Source organism: Thunnus thynnus, chromosome 11, assembly GCF_963924715.1.
Source record: "Thunnus thynnus chromosome 11, fThuThy2.1, whole genome shotgun sequence".
NCBI lineage: Eukaryota > Metazoa > Chordata > Actinopteri > Scombriformes > Scombridae > Thunnus > Thunnus thynnus.
In genome coordinates, this window is record NC_089527.1 from 14,525,095 (window position 1) to 14,545,420 (window position 20,326).

At 39.3% G+C, this 20,326-nt stretch overlaps 2 protein-coding genes across 3 annotated transcripts; one reads left to right on the top strand and one right to left on the bottom strand.

Moving 5' to 3' along the window:
- Positions 1-516: 516 nt before the first annotated feature.
- septin10 (septin 10) lies at positions 517-12,750 on the bottom strand. Its single transcript, XM_067603287.1, has 10 exons — positions 12,609-12,750; positions 11,137-11,251; positions 10,303-10,498; positions 10,008-10,194; positions 6,304-6,465; positions 5,937-6,033; positions 5,094-5,262; positions 4,857-4,989; positions 3,208-3,386; positions 517-2,702 (listed from the first exon to the last, which is right to left on the bottom strand). The coding sequence occupies exons 1-10, from the start codon at positions 12,636-12,638 to the stop codon at positions 2,687-2,689; spliced, it is 1,284 nt and encodes a 427-aa protein (XP_067459388.1). The 5' UTR covers positions 12,639-12,750; the 3' UTR covers positions 517-2,686.
- sowahca (sosondowah ankyrin repeat domain family Ca) lies at positions 12,668-20,326 on the top strand. Of its 2 annotated transcripts, XM_067603285.1 has the most exons (5): positions 12,668-12,797; positions 13,952-14,567; positions 15,392-15,780; positions 15,913-16,302; positions 17,708-20,326. In XM_067603285.1, exons 2-5 carry the CDS (start codon positions 14,219-14,221, stop codon positions 18,170-18,172), a joined length of 1,593 nt encoding a protein of 530 aa, XP_067459386.1. In that variant the 5' UTR covers positions 12,668-12,797; positions 13,952-14,218; the 3' UTR covers positions 18,173-20,326. The 2 variants fall into 2 exon arrangements, with proteins under 2 accessions (XP_067459386.1, XP_067459385.1); XM_067603284.1 differs by lacking the exon at positions 12,668-12,797 and having other exon boundaries at positions 12,925-14,567.

Genomic DNA, 20,326 nt, shown 5'->3' on the forward strand with positions numbered 1-20,326 from the left:
GCTACTGCACTAAATTTTCCTCTAAAGCAAAAGGGAGGCTTGTGATTCTTTTTATCATGTACACCAACAGCTGCAGATTTCAAATTCTCAGATGACACATGCAGTCCTTCAGGGTCCAGATCAGGACTAGGCTGCGCTCTTCCCACTTTTGGGAAGTGGTGTAACGACATTCTTTCGGAGTTGAATGTGTGTTTAGACACAGTAGAGATAACATCTTAACACAGGAAGCATCATACATGTTGGGAGACTGCAAACTGTCAGCTCTTAAAAGTACTTAGATACAGTGTTTGACAACCAGCTAAAGTGGGACGTAAATACAGAAAGGATTGTTAAGTGTGGACCTTCTCTTTTAAAATTAACTAGCTTTTAATAAATCTTTTATTGAGTCTCTCAACCTTTTATATACTGGTTTAACAGAGAGATAGAAACAGCCTGAATAGCTGTAAAGGAAAAGTAACAGGCGTTCATTGCTCCGACATCATATTGTGAGATCAAATCAAACAGACAAGCACAATGTATCATGACAAAAATACAAAGATTTATTTAGAAAGAAGGATAAAGGCTCCCAAGTAACACTGTTTATTCCATAAATACAAGTGTAGTACAAATGTGTCTTAGAAAAGCTTCACTCCATCAGGCATCGGTGGGTTTCCCTGGATGTACAAGTTAAGTGGATAGTGTATTTCTACAGTAAGCACACAGATAAGGCACTAACACGTCTTAAGCACTAGTGTAAATGTAAAGTGGCAGTGTTTGTGAGTAAATGTCGGTTTAAATATCACACTTTTAGCGGAAACCAGTGTCACAGTGTCCTGGTTTACTCTGTACTGTTAGATGACACGAGGTGTGAATCCCTGTCTCGTCTTGACTCCAGAGAGAAGCGTCTTCCCTCTCTTCCTCCTTCATCTTCCTCAACAAAAACACTGAATCCATGATGTATTATTTTTCCATGAGTCAGTCCGTTTCAGACAGACCGTATTGCAAACTTTAAAAGTTTGTTGTGTCGGTAGGAAAAAAAATAAGGGAGCAGGTAAAACACAATATATATATACACACACACACGCACGCACACGCACACACAAGATGATAATTCACACAAGATACTGTACTGTAACATGTACCTAATCCAAAACAAAACCTCAACCTCCGAGAAAAACTGTAAAACTGTGTTTGGACTGAAAAAGTTTGGAAATGACTTTCTCTTTGGAACAACTAGAGGACAATTAGTGTGGCTGGTTTGTCCATATTAAAAGTTTATAGCAGGTATAATCAGACATAATAACACTGTCTGACCTCTATAATGATGATACAGTAAAGGGAACATTAATTATAGTGTTCAGTGAGTACGCTTACTATTAATGATAAACACACTAGATTCAGAAATGATCACTAAAGCCCTGTTCAGACATGGATCATGTAATATTTGAGTAAGTAATGGCTTTCTGGCATTCAAACATGTCTCTCTTCTGTCTCTTTTCAAACATGGCAGGACGATTGCAGATACGACGAGAGGTTGACGACAGAGAGCACAAAGCTTCCTGTCTTCCTCACAGCAGCAGCAGCAGCAGCACTGCCTGACAACAGCTGTGAGAAGGTGAATTATGATATCGAGTGATTCTAAAACTATTTTTTTTTGCATGATCTTTGGAATGATTGTTTCTCTCCGTGGCTTTATTAACGGCCACTGTGAGCGTGAGGGATAACTGGTCTAAGCAACTCTTGTAGGTCCCCTGATAAATATCATGATCAGTGTCATTATTTGTTAGAAACTTGATATAATAAAAGATAATTCTGCTGCCTGTTTTATAAAATCCGACGGAGCTCAAGATAAAAATAACAAGCAGTTAGGTTGTGATCATTTTGTAAGCTGTTGATATGAATAAAAGTCTGATGATTATTGGGAATTTCCTAAAGTTTTTGTTCCATTTTTGTCTCACACCACAAGGAATTTAATTATTAATTATTTTCTTAGTAAATTAGATATGATAACTACATGAATTATTTATTACAGTGCTCTTAGAAGGCCAAACTTCAGGTTTAGTAGGTGAGACGAGTCAGAACCCTATTGTAACTTTAATGAAAAAGTGACTCGGGTGTTTATTCAGACGTGAGACCAACATGTAAAATTTGTACCAAATTTACATCTGAAGGTGGTTTTATAATAAATTATAAGCACGTTAGACTTGAACGGTGTATTAAAAAGTGTGATCTCATTATTCAGTAAAGACTGAGACTTTCTGTATTGTTAGTAGCTAATCCAGATCCTTTGATCTGTGTGCAGGATCTAGGGAGGAGGCTGTGTTTAAGTCAATTCTCTGAGGAGTCCCTCAGTCTGGGCAAAAGTTTAAAAAAAAAAAAAAAAAAAAAAAAAAGGAGGTATATGGAAAATTAAAGTTTTATATAAAAATGAAAGGATAAATATAAAATATTACACAAAAGAGGTATAAACCGCACAAAAGAGGATTAAAAATAACACAGAGGAAATTGTGCGCAGGAGTCTTGGGAACAGTCGTCTTAACTTTGGCACAAAAACAAACTCGTACGCACTGCTGGTGTGTGTGTGTATGTGTGTGTGTGGGGGGTCCTTCCTGGTTAGTGTCTGAGACTGGCCACAAAGAGCTGGAAAGGATGTGACAGGTCTGAATGTCACTGGTCACACTTGAGTTTGGTTCGGATCCAAAAGTCTTCACATGAAGCCAGAACTGACAAGAGGAAACAAAGAGAGACAGATTTACATCAGCACATTCCATAAAAACGACATCCACACCCTGATAGTGAATTTCCTCTGTACAATTACAACGTGTTCAGTACCTTAAATGTCCCTTTAAACTCTTAAACTATGTGTTTTTTCCAATTCTATTCTGCTGCCCTCGTTTAACAGACAAACTTATTCAGGGTCACGTTTAATATTTATTAAGTTTGAGAAATTGTAAAACGCACAATAGACAAATATGAGAAGTTAACACATGGGGATTAAATCTACTATCCTGCTCATATCAGTGCACTCGTATATCTTAAATACTCTCTGTAGTCTTCAAATTTGCTGCCCCACAGTACTGTTACCAGCAGGTGGCGATGTATACTGTATCAAATGAAGTGAATACTCGACACTCATTTCATCATTACTGCCGACAAATTTGTAAAACTTTAAGGATCCTGAATATTCCCCGTGAAATATCAGCGTTGGTTTTCAGAGAGGCCTCTTACTTCTTGCGGTCCTTGTCCTTCTTGCCGTTGGCGGTGAGGCTCTGGGCCTGCAGGAGTTGAGCGGCGGCGCGTCTCTTGCTGAAGGAACTCTGGTCGTCGTCCAGGAGTCTCTTCTTCTCCTCCAGAGCCGACTTCTCCTCCGCGTGGAGGCGCTTCAGCTGCTCGAAACGGCTCTGCAGCTGAAAACACACACAGAGACCAGAGCAGGGGTGAGTTCTAGACATCTAGACTCGAGTAGAGCAAGTACCAACATTAGAGACCTTCCTTTCTAGCAGATTTAGCAGAAATTATTCATTTATTAATTATTAATAACCAGTGATTATTTTCATTATCGATTAATCTGCTGATTATTTTCTTGATTAATCGTTTTGTCTATAAAATGCCATAAAACAGTAAAAAAAAAAAAAAAAAGTCCAATCAACAGTTTATTTAGTTTATCATTTATGACAAAAAAAAGCATCAAATCTTAACATTTGACAAGCTAAAAACAGAAAATTTTAGGCATTTATGTTTAAAAAATTACTAAAGCGATGATTTGATTATTAAAATAGTTGCAGATTAATTTTCTGTTGATCGACACGTCTAAGGCTCCTGACCAAAGATTTTCCGAGTCAACTAGTAGTTATTAGTTCAAGCCATTAGTCGACTAGTCATTGCACGATTATAATATTAATTTAATAATTTAAATATATATTTTTGGACATCAGAAAATGGTTTGAGTTCCACTACTGATAAAGAATGTTATAAGTAACATTGTTAACACTGTGCTACATTACAGAGAAATACAAAACTATAATAATGAGCCTTTAAAATATCATTTTTACAAGCACGATGCCAGCTGCCTGTTATAATGACAATTAATGTGTCATTATACCAGAACAACCAGCAAGGAGACTGAGTTACCTTTCTCAGTCCCGTGGGTCATTTATTTCCGTTTAATCCTATCTTTCATTTTAGGCGGTTTCCCAGCAGGAAAGTGCCGAAGCTGAACAGATATTTCCTGAGGAATCTGTCCTTCTGCTATTCTGTTATCTGTGCTGAAGTTCACTTCATTGGTTTCCTTGTCCAGGTGTCTCCACTTCCTGTATCCTTTGTTTCAATCTAAAACCCCTCTAGCATTTTATACACAGTCCTGCCATGTACTGTACGAGGTTTTGACCTCATTTTAAACTCTTCTCGTTAACTAACTGTTGATTGACTATTAGGGGGGCGGCCCCAGACAAATCCATTAAGAGTTGTAATAGTATAGCAATAGTTGCAGCATAGTTTCTTTAATCTTGTAAAGGTAAAAAAAGTTTTCTTTGTATGGGAGGAAATATTGCTTCTACTTTGATATCAAGAAAAATGAAAAACATCATTAAGCATAAATGCAGCTTGGTTTCCTGATCGTTCAGAAGAGAGACAAACAACTTCAAAAAGGAAAAGAAGTTGTTGAAATCATGTTCAAATATGTAATGAGTAAACTACCGGTTTGCTACTTCTAAGAGGAAAGAAAATGTTAAAAATGGCTAAATGTTACTGAATTGATTCATTGCATCAATCAATCGTATTTCTGACAAGCAAATATTCACACCACTAGTGTCAACATGCACCTCCTTTGACACGAGATATACGGTGCAGATGAAGAGCGGCTGTGTTCGTCTACGTACCTCTCTCTCAGCCTCTTTCAGCTCAGACTCCTTCTCCTTCACCCTCTGCACAAACATCTGCCTCATCTCATCCTCTCTCTTCTGCAGCTCCACCAGGAATTCCTGACGCTTGGCTTCGTAAGTCTGCTGCAAACTGCGTACACACACACACACACACACACACATATATAAAAAGGTTAGTCGTCTGTCGTCGTATTCCTCCGTGTGCGTGCGCGCGTTTGTAAGTTGGCAGCTCACCTGACAGGTTTGCACTCTGGGTCTGTGTCTTTGAATCCCATTTCCTCCAGTTTGCAGCGTCTGTACAGCTCGTAGTGACGGGTGTGCGTCTGCTCTCTCAGGTCCTCCATGTTTACACAGATCAGCATCTCTCTCAGCTTCACGAAGTCGCAGTGGTTCTCGTTCTCCACTGAGAGTCACAGGAATGGATGGGTTTTTTTTAAGGTTGTTTAGCAGCATCTTTAGGTCGACCGGGTTGGTTTCACTGAAGGCTTTTACACACTAAACCCCGCTGAAGAGGCGTGTGCTGATCTCAAAATGTCACAGTACAATTATCCTTAAGTATATGATGTCATCATCCAGTAAGATGAAAACAAACTGGGTCAGTTCACCCACAAAATGATTGATGAATTAGACCTAGCGCTATCTCTTCATGCAGTTGCGTTAGCCGCACTGAGTCTAAAGAAAACAGGAAAATACACAAAACATATGAATTGCACTCAATGGAGCGATGGAGAGACACTAACAGCTGCTGAACTTGACCTTTAGTAATCACTGGTGTGTTCAGCAGATTTTAGTGTGTCCCAGAAAGTTTTGTTTTGTTTGGTATGACTTGCAGCAGTTCTTGTGTTTTCTTTAGTTACAGTACACTGAGCTCTAACCACATTCATTTCTACGTGGCACGAGTGAAGGAATTAACGGGAAAACGATTCTTGTTAGTGAAAAAAAAAAAAAAAAAAGAAACTGGTCAGAAGAAACAGATAGATGTCCATTAATGCTGAATCAATAGGAGCCTCTAATTAACAGCATGATATTTAACAATACAGGCAAAGTTGTGTAGAAACACACAATGATCCGTCCTACCTTGTACTACACCCCAGGGATACTGACGAGCCTTCACCATCTTATTGCCGACGGAGACTTCCTCCGTGCTGCCGACCACAGCGAACGGCAGATGACCCTACAAAAAAATAGCAGTTTATAATATGTATACATTTGAAAATAAACTGTGATAAAAGTTTACCAGCTGGATCCACAACTTTCACAACTTATTTTAGGCATAACACGTACATTTATATACTTCCTGTGTCACAAACACATTGTGTCTGCTTGTTTAAGTTTAAGATTCTTGAGACCTTTACGGCAAATAATATAATGTAAGAAAGACAGTGTGTGTGTGTGTGTATGTGTGTGTGTGTGTGTATGTGTGTGTGTGAGTGTGTGTTCTTACGTTCATTGTAGTGTTGACTTTGGCTACTGTCTCATCATCCAGGGGGAACTGGTAGATCTGGACGCCGTTGCTGACCAGCTCGCTCATGATTTTGATCTTGAACTTGTGCAGCTCGCTCTTACTGATGGTGTCGGCTTTGGCGATCACTGGGATGATGTTCACCTACAGCGAGATGAGATACATGAAACACATATTTTTTAAAGAACATAAATAACTTCTGAAATTTCAAGTGAGGATCATGATAAAAAAAAAAAAATACAACAAAAAATAACATTACAGTCTCCTGTGATATTTGCTTCTGTTTTCTTAAACAGACATTCGGCATCTCAGTTGACGAGACGGAAGCTCTGGCTACAGGAAATGATGACAGCTGACACTAAAAACTACCACTAGAGAACAAAATGAGGCACCGAGATCAGCATATTTTATATATCATACACATCATGGCTTTAAGTGACTCATGCTAATTGAAAACGTTGCCAGAACAGCTTCTTATATACATTATATAAAACTTGGGTTTCATCATAGTTTTGCCCATCAAAATAACCAGAACAGAGTAATGGAGCTGACAGAAAATTAATCGACAATGATTTTTGACAATCTATTAATGGTTTCAGTTATTTTTCAAGCAAAAAATGCCAAATATGACCTAAAATCCATCTTGTTACTTGAGGATTTGTTGCTTTTCTTTGTCTTATGTGATAGTAAATTGATCATTTTGGGGATGTGGACTGAAAAAACAAGCTATTTCAACCTTGAACAGGCATTTTACACTATTTTTTTTTAACATTTTACAGACGAAACAAATAGATAATAAATGGTGGATTAATCAATAATGAAAATAATTGTTGTAACCCTAGAATGAGAAATTGTAATCCACTTTACCTACATGCCTGCAGCTCCGGCACTACAGCAGCAATTCTATTTATCGTTGTTCATTTGTGTGTAGTTTTTAGAGAAAAAGTTAAGACAAATTTGTTTAACCAACTTCCCTCAACTTTGAGCAAAGCGGCTCCTCATACGACATCTGCTGCGTTGGCCCTCGTTTCTGAGCTAAAACAAGCTAATCTCACTGATCAACATTCCATGAATAGTCGGGCTCTGCCAAATAAAATTCAACAAAAAAACCAAACTATTCTTGTGATATTTGTTTATATTCCTTCATGTTAAGTATTTTTTTTAAAAGTTGCTTTAAGAGAAGTGTAATATAAACCGAGTTTACTGATGTTATTTCTGGCCCGGCAGCCCACTCTGCTGTCCAAGTCATCCCCACATTCCTGTCCGTCTGTCAGTCATCTCGTACCAAAAGAGGCTTGGAATGAGTCGTTGCCACTACACAAGGCTTCTGAGTCAGACCACACACCCGTACACACACACACACACACACACACACAAGGAGAATACACACTGATCCCGGCAGAGAAAACAAAATGCTACGAGATCTGTTCCAACAGCCGTCTGAGTGACTGACTGTCTCTCTGGCAGCGCCGTGGATTCAACAAATGGCTCTTTCTCTGTGTATCTGTACAGTGACACAAAAGGACAACTCGAGTGTGTGTGTGCGTGAGGCGATTACAGCATTCCACCGCTTGTTCTGCTCTTTTCACACGCAAATCCTGGGTTACTGACACTCTGCGGCGGTGAAATCACACACACACACACACAAACACACACACACACACACACAAAAAAAACACACACAAGTCACTACACATACACACACAGGGAGCATGGGAAAGTTTCTGACCACAACCTCCCCCAACAGCCACACAAAAAACACCCTAGAAGCGACCGCAGCATAGAACATCCCTAACACAGAACATCCAGCTGTCTCACACGCATACGTTTGTGATCTGTTTCCATACGTTATTCACATCTGGTTCCTGTGTGCCCTACTGACTAAAAACAAACAAAAAACTCTTGCAACAATTTAGAAAATACATTTACTCACTTTCTGGTGAAGAATTAGATGAAAAGATTGATAAAACTCTCATATCTGTTCATTAAATATGATGCTACAACTAGCAGCCTTTTAGCTTAGCTTAGCTTAGCATAAAGACTACTCTGCCTCAGACCAACCAGCACCTCTAAAACTCACTAAGTAGCGTTTTATATCTCATTTGTTTAATCTGTAACAGTTTTACATTAGGTGATATGTGGGACTGTTTCTTCGCCAGGCACATTAACTTCCTGGAGTCTCCGCTGGTTGCCTGGCAACAGCTCAGAGCCAAGAAACCTCCCTGTGAAAAGACCCCCCCTGTGTTGAAATTAATCAAACAGTTTAAAAGGACTCCAAGAAGAATTTACATATTTTTGGTGACTTAGGCCGGGGATATACTTGCTTTTTAACCAGGCAGTAGTTCACATTGACAACCGGCTTTGTCATGAACAGAATTGTTCACACTATGTCCTGTTACTGGAGGATTCCACTAGAGGTCACACCAGAGAACTAAGGATGTAAACAGAACTTGATTAACATGATATGAACAATAAACATGGCGACACTCGAGGAGGTTACTATTTTGTTCATTCAGATCACGGCAGAAAAAGCAACAGCAGCAGTCGTAGATGGTATGTAAGGCCCCTAAATCAAGCATGTTGTGACAATGGCGAGTATGTTTCTCTCTTTCTGCCAATGCGAGAAACTGATGAGAAACACCGACGGTATTTTCAAATGTCTGCCAGGATGTTTGTCGACGTGCACACTGACCTCTGACCCTGTCACATCTCCATCTCCGTGCACAACCAACGCTCCAAACGGACGCAAAATTGTGATGTATGACAGAAACAGCTTTATGTGATAAAGACACATACTACTGTATATACTGTGGTCCCCAAAGTCCCAGTTTGACTCTGGCGAGGGACCTTTGTTGCATGTCCTTTCCCTTTACCGTCTGCACTAGAGCTGCAACGATCAGATGATTAATCGCCAACTATTTTGATAATCAATTAATAGTTTTGAGTCACTTTTTTTTAAAGGAAAAAAAATGCTGAAATTCTCTAGTTGCAGATTCTTAAAAGTGAATATTTTCTGGTTTCTTTAGTCCTCTATGATAGTAAACTGAATATCTTTGGGTAGAGGACTCTTGGTTGAGACAGAACAAGACATCTGAGGTTGCATCTTGGGTTTAGGGGAATGGTGATCAACATTTTTCACGATTTTCTGACATTTTATAGACCGAACAACTAATAAAGTAATTGAGAAAATTGTTAGTTGCAGCCCTACTTTAACTTATCTAATAAAGGAAACTGGCCAAAGAATAATCTGAAAAAACATTTTAAGGAAACCGCTGTTAAGTGCATCTCTGCTTAAATGACTCTATTTTCTGTGCAAACATGTTTGACTGCAAGAATATAACACACTGCCTAACAGTGTGTTTCCTGTTGTTTCACAATGTAGCCATTTACAAACAACTGTTTGGTAATCTTTTGTTTATTAATATCACCTTGTTTTCACTGTAGATGAGTCTGCTATTACAAGTGGCTACACAATGAAAAAAGCTAAAAGCTACCATCTAATAAGTGTGAAACATCTTGGATGATACATCCTAGTGTACTCCTGTAAAATGAGCCGTTTGCTAATTTGCACAATATACCCCCAGAGAATTCAAAAAATATTCTGTTGATCCCTGTCTGGGAAACACCTTCTAATATACCAATATACAGTATATAAATATATGAGAAAAAACATTATATTATCCTACCTTGCTGTCTAGTTTCTTCATGGTGACCAGGTCCAGGGATTTGAGGGAGTGACCTGAGGGCGAGATGAAGTACAGGCAGGCGTGGACTCGTGAATCATGGTAGTTGTGAAGGGAGCGCTTGATTTTGAGCTCTTCCTGCAGATAACTCTCAAACTGCCTGTCGATGTAGTCCACCACCGGCTGATAGCTACAGGACAGACATACAGGGTTGATTAGAGATTCTGCTGTAAAAAAAAAAAAGAAGAAAAAAAACTGGTTGATGGTCACTCTTGTTCATGATCAATATCATACTCACCTCTCCTGTTTGTTCATTTGGTCCCCAAAGCCCACCGTGTTCACCACGGTAAGGCGTAGTCTGACGTTGCTTTCCTGCAGGTCATAAGTTTGGGCCCGCAGCTTCACCTGAGGCTCAAAGTGGGATGACTCGAAGTTCTCAAAGTTGGTGTTGAACAGAGTGTCCATCAGGGTAGACTTGCCAATACCGGTCTCACCTGAAGCCAAAAAAAAAAAAAAGATGGAGATGCAGTTTTTAGCTATTACACTTCACAGCAGAGATGCAACATAGTGTGAACATCTGACACCAAAACAAACTGCTTTAACAAATGTATTATTCCTAAAACTTCATGTACTAAGTGTAGGATAACTGAACACTCAGCTTCAAGTTCACACTGTTCATCGATATAGTGATGGCAGTTGTTGAGGAAGTAAAAATATTACTTATTTACACAACTACATTTTTCCCAGCATCCTTATCAGAGTGCAGCTCCTCTAACTTCTAGTCTGCTACTGCCACGAAGTCACACAGCTATTAGAATAATATTGTTATCAGGAGTATCAAGCGCTGCCATCGTGGTCAGAATGCATTCCAGCTAAGGAGCTAAGAGAAAGGTCAGACAACAGACCTATGCAATGACTTACATGTAGTAAAAGAATCTGCTCAATTATATTGAGTCAACCAGGTAAAAAAAAAAGAAAGTGTTTAAATGTAGTTCTGTGTGAGTACACTAGCATGCTGTGTGACAATGTGTGTGTGTGTCCATGTTACAGTAAAGGTCTATGTATATGTTTTATATAAGTATGTTTAAGTATATGTGTGTGTGTGTGTGCAGGTGTGTGTATGAAATGTTACCGATGCAGAGAATATTGAAGCAGAAGCCCTGGCAGATGGACTTGTTGACAAGCTGATCTGGGAGGCTATCAAAGCCCACATGGCCCGCCAGGGACAGTGGCCGGACCCCCTTATGCTGAGGAAGACATTGCACAGAAAGACAAATCAGTCTCAAAATGCTGCAGACATTTTCACAAGCAAAAATAATGAAATGAACACGTCCACTGAGTATTATTATAGAGAGTAATTGTTGTAATAACAAACCAGCTGCATACTTTAAAATGTTCTGTTTATTTATCTGCTTATTCAATCGGTTCACCGGTCCATATTATATATCATAGATCGATATTGACTTAGATATTATGTTCACCTTTTAAGAAATGTCTTATTGTGGGTAATTAAAGTAAAGTCACAAAATAATGCACTTGTTGATAACAAACAGAATCATATGCTTATAACATGGTCAGGCCACCTATTATATTTCACACAATTAGTGCTCAACACATTCCCCTTTTAAACTTGCAACCCTAAATTTATTGAAATTAAAACAGCTTTGAGATTTTATCACATTTAAAAGTGTCTTTTAAGGTCTAAAAACATGTTTTACAAGTCTAAGTCTGTCTCTCAATCAATGATAACTTCGAGAAGAACCATATCCTACATTAGTAAATTTCTCTCCATCTGCAAGCAACTAAAAGCTCATCTCGCTTAACATAGTTTAAGGCTAATCCAGTTTTCTCAAACTGTCCTCCTTTGACCTGCCCCCGTCTGAACTTGTATTCAGAAATCTGGAGTATCACCAGCCAGCTAATTTAAGGGCTAACACTGACGTAGTTACAGAGCATGATACAAAATGCTGATGTTCAAGAAATTCTTCATAATAGACCTTCAACTTTTGATAATTGTACTCCACCTTGTCTCTGTGGGGAACACTAAAAGTCCCCACAAGTTTCAACAACTAATTTACTTTTGGCCAGATAGCTTGGTTGGTGTACGTGAACGCCACATTTCATTCAAAAATGTGACGTTAGCGACTCAGTGGCGCTTATCAAGCTACATAGCTGTCGTCACCTACATAAAGAATATGACCCAACACTTTGGTATTTTCTGTACTGGTGACTCTAAAACAAAGGTGTTTAACCGGGAAGCGCACACACCCTGTTTAATTAACTTTTGACTGTTGGGTGGCTTGCTGAGTGTTTCAGCCAGCTAACGCCCCCCGCGATATATTTTGATGAAAGATGTAATACGGACTCACTTCTTAAAAGTTGAAAAGTTCCGCTTGATGTTCTATATATACATTTAAGTTAAAGGCAGATGTTTTGTCGTGTCATGCGCTGTGTGTCGGTTATGTTTAGCTGGTTTTCCATAACTTGAAGGACATAAAGTAACGTTGGTTATCTGGCTAGCGGTAGCTAACTTAATGATAGCCTCGGACACTCCCTGCTCAACTGTCATGAACATTGTCACCAACAAAGAAGAAAAATACTAACCGGCTGCCGAGCAACATCGGAAGAAGCCATAGTTTTACACAGAATTTAATATTCCAAGTGGATTCAAGAATAACACCACAAAACTGACTAAAACTTTTCTTTTTTTAAGATTTCTGCTCAGGACCGCCTCACCGCCTCTACCGTCGACAACTGGACAGACTAGACCATTCCAAAGAAGATAGGAATGAGGTGATATTTATAGTTTGTAAATATGCTCCACAACCAAAATTCCATAAAGTAGGTGAAACTGTCACCGAAACTTAAACATTGAAATGTGTCTAGGAAGAAATCGCATCATCTTTGTGGGTATTTGTAGGCAAAGCAAGATTATTCCCTGTATTTGTACATGCAACCCCCCTTCTTTGTATAGTGGTACAGCTCAGTCTCTTTCATTGTGTGTTGCAATTGTGGACTGTGAGAAAATAGTAAATTTCAGCCCGATATGCTATACATCTGGTATTTATGGATGCTTGACAATTACAAAGATCACTTGTACTTGTTGAACCCACAACAAATTACAAGAGTTTTACAGTTTTGTCAAGAGTACATTAATTGACCTGCTTAGTAGTTTTTCACATGGTTTGGAGCCTGGCCATTTATATTTGTGGATGAGGAATTTACCAAGAATGATCACTGAACACACAATATAACATAACATCAAATACATCAATCTGTACATTAGTACCCAGTTTCCTTTTTATATAGTTTTGCATATCTAACCAAAATACATTTGAATGAGCACAGTGAAAAAACAAATTAAATATTGTTTTCCTATCTGAATTGCAGAAAAACACAGACATAGTCAATACTTAGCCTAAATATTTCCAATACTTCTTTTTCAGGGTAAATTCAATGTAAAATTTTGAAGGACACTTCTTTCACTTTAATGCAGTATTTATTTTGAATACAAGCTAAGGCATTGCACAGGAACAGTAAATACACAACACTAAAAGAGAGAAGTATATATCTATAGATAAAAAAACAGAACAAAAATCTAAATAAAATAAAATAACTCAATAAAAAATATAAGAAAAAACCTTAGCATATACTATAAATATAATAAAATACAAACATAGGATAACACTATATACATAAGACAATCGTGCAAAGTTGCTTAAGTTTAAACATATAATGAGGTAGAGTAGGAGTATAAAGATGTGCAAATTCACCATGAGCAAAGTTATTGAATAACTATATTCAATATCAATATATCAATATTTCTAATAAAAATGTGCTTAGAGCAAGTAATGTTAATTTCTATGAGATCGAAATTCTTTAAAAACTTAGAGAACCTAAAGAGAACCTGTGGGAACTACATCAAAAAATAATAGCATCTTGTTTAGGTGTGAACACACAAGTTTACGAGGTGCAATGGAACGCAGCATGACTGTGAGCCGTTTTCTCGGTTGCTCCGGCGACGTGCGACCCCTATCTGCCAGAGCTGGACACTGATCGAGCCCATGGAGGAGAGGAGAGGAGGCCAGGAGGAGAGGATGCTGTCATCCGTTTTCACCCGAGATCAGTGACTGACAGCGGCTTTGAACATGAAGTGATTACGAAACGCTCTGATATAACTCAGCTATCTCCGCGCCCCGCTCGGGCCGTTCAGGATGACGATGGCGTCCCAGTGCACGCAGCGAGCTGTGCAGGAGTTCCTTATGGAGAGAGGAGGGAGGGTCCAACAGATGGAGCTGATCGATCATTTCCTATCAGTTTGGGAGGAAAATGACCCGTCGAAGGAAGAGGTGGATCGTGAGACGCTGACAAGCATCGTGGACGCCGTGGGTTTCGTGAAAGTGGAAAACGGCGTGAAATTCGTATGTTTAAACACTGAATGCACAGCGGAGTCGGTGATGCGAACGGACGCAGAGAGCCACGATCACGCGGAGTGCAACGGTAACGGTAATCTCCAGGACAACGACTATGTCAACGGCAACCCTGACAACGGAGAGCAAACAGGTGAGGGATTCCCCGTTTTATTTGATCCACTTCTATTGTCCAGGATTTTTTTTTATTTATCACCCACCTTTTGATAACATTGTGGCATTTTTATATTAGTTATCTATACCTATTTTTGTGTAATCATTTTTTTCTGTTTATCTATTTATTTGGTCAGATGTAATTTCTCACATCGGCCCACTGGATAGTAACTTAGGCTACAACAACATCCGGTACCACGGTTTAGCCATTGTTTTTGAAGGCCAATACCTGCCAAAATCCCATTATCAATACCTTCGGAAAACGATGACACAAAGTAGAATAATAAGACTACCGTATATTCGTGCATACTTGTGTGGGATACAGTTAGGCTAATTGATGCTTTGGGATCTGTTAAGGTTATGTCATATAGGCCAGTTGTGCCCAACCTTTATGGCTTTGTGACCCGTTGAAATGAAACAATGTCAACCTGCAACCCATCACAGGTAGCACATATGAAAAGGTTGTGACCAGTTTTTAACCAAAGATAAATTCAGGTTTTACTTGTTTTATAGGAAGAATTTTCCTTGAAAAGCAAAATTACTCAATAATTCACAAGAAAAAAAAAGGGAAGGGAACAGGGAAGTAAACATTTGTGCAGCAGAAATATGTTTTTTCTGCTTTTCTCTGTTGCTAATCACATTGTGACCCATCAGATTTATCTTGCATGTACCTTTGTGAGTCCCGACAGTTTGGGAACAACCAGTGCATCCATTTTCAGTGCTCCAGTATGTACAAACTGTCATGCAATATCAGAGCTGGGTAGCAATGAGAGGAAAAAAAAAACATGTTCAATGGTTTTACAGGAGCTTCCAGCCCACTAGCTGCCAGTCTGGACAATGACAAGCAGTCAAACGGCAATGAGCAACCTGCAGTCCCCTCCCAGAATAATAAGACCAACACAATGAGTCCTGCTCCTGCTGGAGGAGGGGAGGTGAAGCTGAGAGACAGAAGGAGGCGAGAGTCAGCCCCAGTTATTGGAATGCCAGATTTGGACCAGGCACACCCTGGAGGGTCCCACAGCCAGCAAGCAAGAGGAGCGCGAAGGGTCTCCAAAGGGTCCCAGCGGGCCATGCTGACCAGCTGCCTATCTGAAGACAGCGCCTTGGAGGGGCTGGACCCTGTTGGCGATATCAACACCCCTAAGGGAAGCCGCAGGAACTTCATAGAGCTGATGATGAGTAGTTCTCCTCAGGTAGGATACTCTGTTTTTTGCAAATGCTAGCCATGGGCAGTGGCATAACACTAAAGAACTATTATCTGGTGTCAAAAAAAAAAGAATTTTGTAAAGTGTGCACCTCTTTCACTCATGTTCTTCCCTCTGCAGGTTCGGAGGTCTCTGATCAACCGTGGCTCACGCCTCCGGGACTCTGTGAGAAGCGATGGTGACTCTACATCGCTCCTCTCCTCAGCTACTGACGAGGACTGTGCCTCAGTGACCCTGGATCCGCTAGAGCACGAGTGGATGCTGTGCGCCTCAGACGGCCTGTGGGAAAGCCTGCAGCCCCTGCTAGCTGTTGAACCCAGCCTGGTGGCCAAGAGAGACTTTGTGACCGGCTTTACTTGCCTCCACTGGGCGGCTAAGCAAGGCAAAGCTGAGCTGCTCTCCCAACTGCTGGCCTTCGCCAAGGAGAATGCTGTGCCTGTGAACATTAATGTCCGATCGAGTGCTGGATACACACCTCTACACCTGGCAGCCATGCATGGACACACACAGGTAGGTTGCATTGATGGTGGTGGTAGTTGGGTGTCATGTGTTACCTGCTCAGTGAAGCAGCAGATAATTGTCTAAACTCTACTACAGAAGGAAAATTAAACGTCCTCTTCAAAACAAAGTAAATGATCTGGAAAAAGGATGAAGTAACCTAATTCTCTAACAACAAGTTTTCACAACAATGAATTAATTAATATTTAAAGTTGTAACCTTGTTTATAGATAAATATTTTCTTGCTGTTAATTTAGTCCTAAATATTGAAAGGAAGTTTCTGATAACCCCTACCTGAATGTCACAGTTTGACGAATTTAAAAATTTGACTAACTGCCTAAATGCTTCCCTAAAAGGGATGTTTTACTGGATTTGAGTTCAGAGGAGCCTGTTCATTTCCTTTGGTGGGACTTAAACAGGAAAGCATGCTGGCTGTACTCTGGTCATAGGAAAGCAATAAACTTGTCCTTACATCAACTTCTAAACTTAAAATTAGAGTAGCAGGAGGTAATATACCAAGAACCTGTCAGAAGTGTAGCAGCATGGAGTCTCAAACATACCTTATTTTCCAGAAAGATAAATAAAAGTAATGATGATAGAAAAATCCAAGAAAAAACAGATGGTTGTAATTTGGCTTTCATCATGACATTGAAAATTATCTATCAAGGAAAATATGTTATTTTTATGTTGAGGTTACATCCTGTAGTGAGGACTGATGTGCTGATATTACAATTATGAGTTCAGGGTTTATTGGTTTTTTTTTTAATGTATTATTTTATTTGACAGGGACAAAGCTCATTCATCACCAGAGAAAAAAATTGTAAATGAGCCTGTACATACAATGGAAAATAATGTATCAGCATTATACATAGGGTTGGGCAATGTTTCGATATCATATCGATATTGTGATATGAGACTAGATATCATTTTAGTTTTGTCTTTTCCTGGTTTTAAAGGCTGCATTACAATAAGCTAGCTGTTCTATTATTTGCCTTTAACCACTTAGTCATTATATCCACATTACTGATGATTGTTTATCAAAAATCTTATTGTGTAAATATTTTGTGAAAGCACCAATAGTCATCCCTACAATATTGTCGCAATATCGATATCGAGGTATTTGGTCAAAAATATCATGATATTTGATTTTGTCCATGCCACCCAGCACTAATTAAGGACCTGAATAACTGATCAAGACAGACATGACGAGACAGCATCAGAGAAGTAAACTATTATCCTAATGTTAAGATGTTTAATTATTAATGAGCCACAGTTTCATGTCATTTTCAGCTGATAAGCACACATGTACAGTATTGCTATCAGAGAAATCCTAAACCTATAAAGTCTGCATGACTGACAGTGAAAGACGACATTAGTGTCTGAAGTTTCCTTATACTTGATGTGCTGTGATTGACAGGTGGTCCGCGTGTTGCTGTCAGACTGGGAGGCAGACCCTGAGGCGAGAGACTACAGTGGGAGGCGAGCCATCCAGTACCTCCCCCCACCAGTGGCTGCTGACCTGCAAGAGGAGGGAGTGGTCACCTCTCCAGGAGCTGAATCAGACAACGAAAACACGAATGGCATCAGCGGTGGAGGGCGTGGCTGGCGGTTTCCCAGAGTGCTCCAGGGCAATCTGAACCCTCTGCGCCTCCTGAACCCACCAGCTGAGGCAGCAGAGGAGGCGGTCGGGAATGGGAGGACTAAGGGGGGGATGCAGAGGAAGTCGTCTCTGAGCAAGCTGAACGCGCGGCTGCATCGGGGACGCCACCGAGCCCAGATCATCCACAGCGCCTCCTTCAGGGACACGGGGGAGGTGGGAAGAGGTGAGGAGCTACCCTGCAGTCCTCTACGAACCCGACCGCTGTCCAACCTGTTTGGATGAAGTTGCACCACTCTGAACCAGCGATACAGAGATGTAAACCAGTCTGACATGTTTTGACTTACAGAATACAGTTTACTCACCTTTATAAGCTGACAGGTCAGACATTTTTATAACCAGAGTTAATAGTATACATCCAAATACATAGTGTCACACTGATTTTAAAGTTTTTATTATTAGAGTTCAAATTAGTAAGTAAAAATATAATTTATTTTTGTTCCTATTGCAGTTTTTAGGTTTCTGTCAATCACTGAGGGGAGGGCACAGTTCACGTAGCATTTTATTTTATTTGTAGAACAATTAACTGAGTTCAGAATTGAGTTTTGAACAAGATTTTTGGTGTTAATGGGGTTTTCTATACAGTTTTTAGGCTCTTTGTTAGAGCAGGTTGCAAACACTACACCAGGTGTCTTAGTTTAATACCTTACACAAGAACCATGTTCACACAAATGCAAAATCAACGGGCAGGATTGTAAAAGCTTTTAACTTCAGCTTTTGACTCACAGTGGTGAGAGATTTGAACACAGCACTTAGGTTTCCAACACAATTACCCAAAATCGTTTTTCTGTTGGGAAAGTGAAGTAATATATTTATACAACTAATTTTCTATATTTCAACCTCCTTTGATTGGATGGTGCTGAGTTTTGTTTTTTTACTAAATTTCTGTGACGTGAATGTTTTTAAGTAGCAGATTTTAATATTCAAAAACTTGTTACCACAGAATTCTTGTATGTCCAAAACCGTAAATGTACAGTCGTCATGTTTGCACTTTGTCACTTTGAAGATAGTTTGTGATCATGGGAGGAAATTGCTGAAACTAAAACCATGACAGCTGTTCTTAATCCCATGTCATACTTACAGTATATGTTAATATTCTAGACACAATATAGGAGGGTAATTAATCTAATTCTTACACCTTTCAGATGTAAAATCTATTGTATAAACAGTATAAAAGCACAAATGACATAATGTAATTTTTTTTCCTGTACATTTTACTTTTGTTAATAGATCGTTTTCACCGAAACAGAGTTAAAAGGGTGATTAAGTGCTGGTTATTTACACTGATAGGGGGGATATTTCCAGGCTGCCATGGCTTTAGTCAGATCCAATTACCTATATAAAGACACTGATCAGTTACACAGTAGGACTGTTTCACATGGTGGAAGCACAGTGAGAGACATTACTGTTTATATAACTTTTTAGACTGACTATAATGTACCTCAAATCTTCCAAATCTGGTTCTCTCATTGTTATATTTCCTCTTTGTGATTGGGGTTTAATCAATATGGGTCTCTGATGGCAGACTGCATCATTTTTGTGCTGATATTCAGTTTCAAAAGATAATTTTAAATGGTTACAGATTCCCAATTTTCATTTCACTATTTCATTAAGTATCTATTTCGATCCCCAAGACATAGATACAGTACATCAAGTAAATAAGTAATGTGAATTGGCTATTCTCAGATAAATTCAGGTTAATGTCTTTTCATGGACAACCAGCATAACAGTGATCAGTTCTACAGTAAATATGCAACCAAACAAACTATTTCATATCCATCTTTTATTACACTGGATTTGATTTGATATGTAAAAAAAGGCCGAGGTTGGCCTCTTGTATTTGTCTAACTTTGCATGTACACAATCATTAACTCATGAATCATGTCTGCATCATCTCTGAATAGTAACACCAGAATATACTGTATGTTTAGCTTAGGTGCACAGTGACTTTTTGACTGTTTTCCCAAGTATGGTGACTTTTCTTACAATTTCTGAGTATTGCATCAGTAGCTCATTGATGCATCCTTGATTTCATGAATGTCCCCTTTGTATTCTGGGCTGTAGCCTTTGTACTCAAATCATAGGGCTTCGTGTAATTGTGTGGTCGACACCTTTGATGTAGAAATGAATTATACAGATGTACCTTGAAGTCACTTTTTCAGATGAAGCATGAATAGAGGAAATGTAAATGCTGTGCACTGTCGATTTTCATGTCTGTAAGTCATCGTGTCTGTCTTACTTGTTAAATACTGTGAAGTTGTTATACTGTGTGGTGAGAAAACACCATGCAGAGTTACTGAGCCACTGTCACCTTTTTCCTCATGTCTCATCCTTAATTATGAAATAAAGCAACATGTGTTAGCATAAAACTAAACTTAA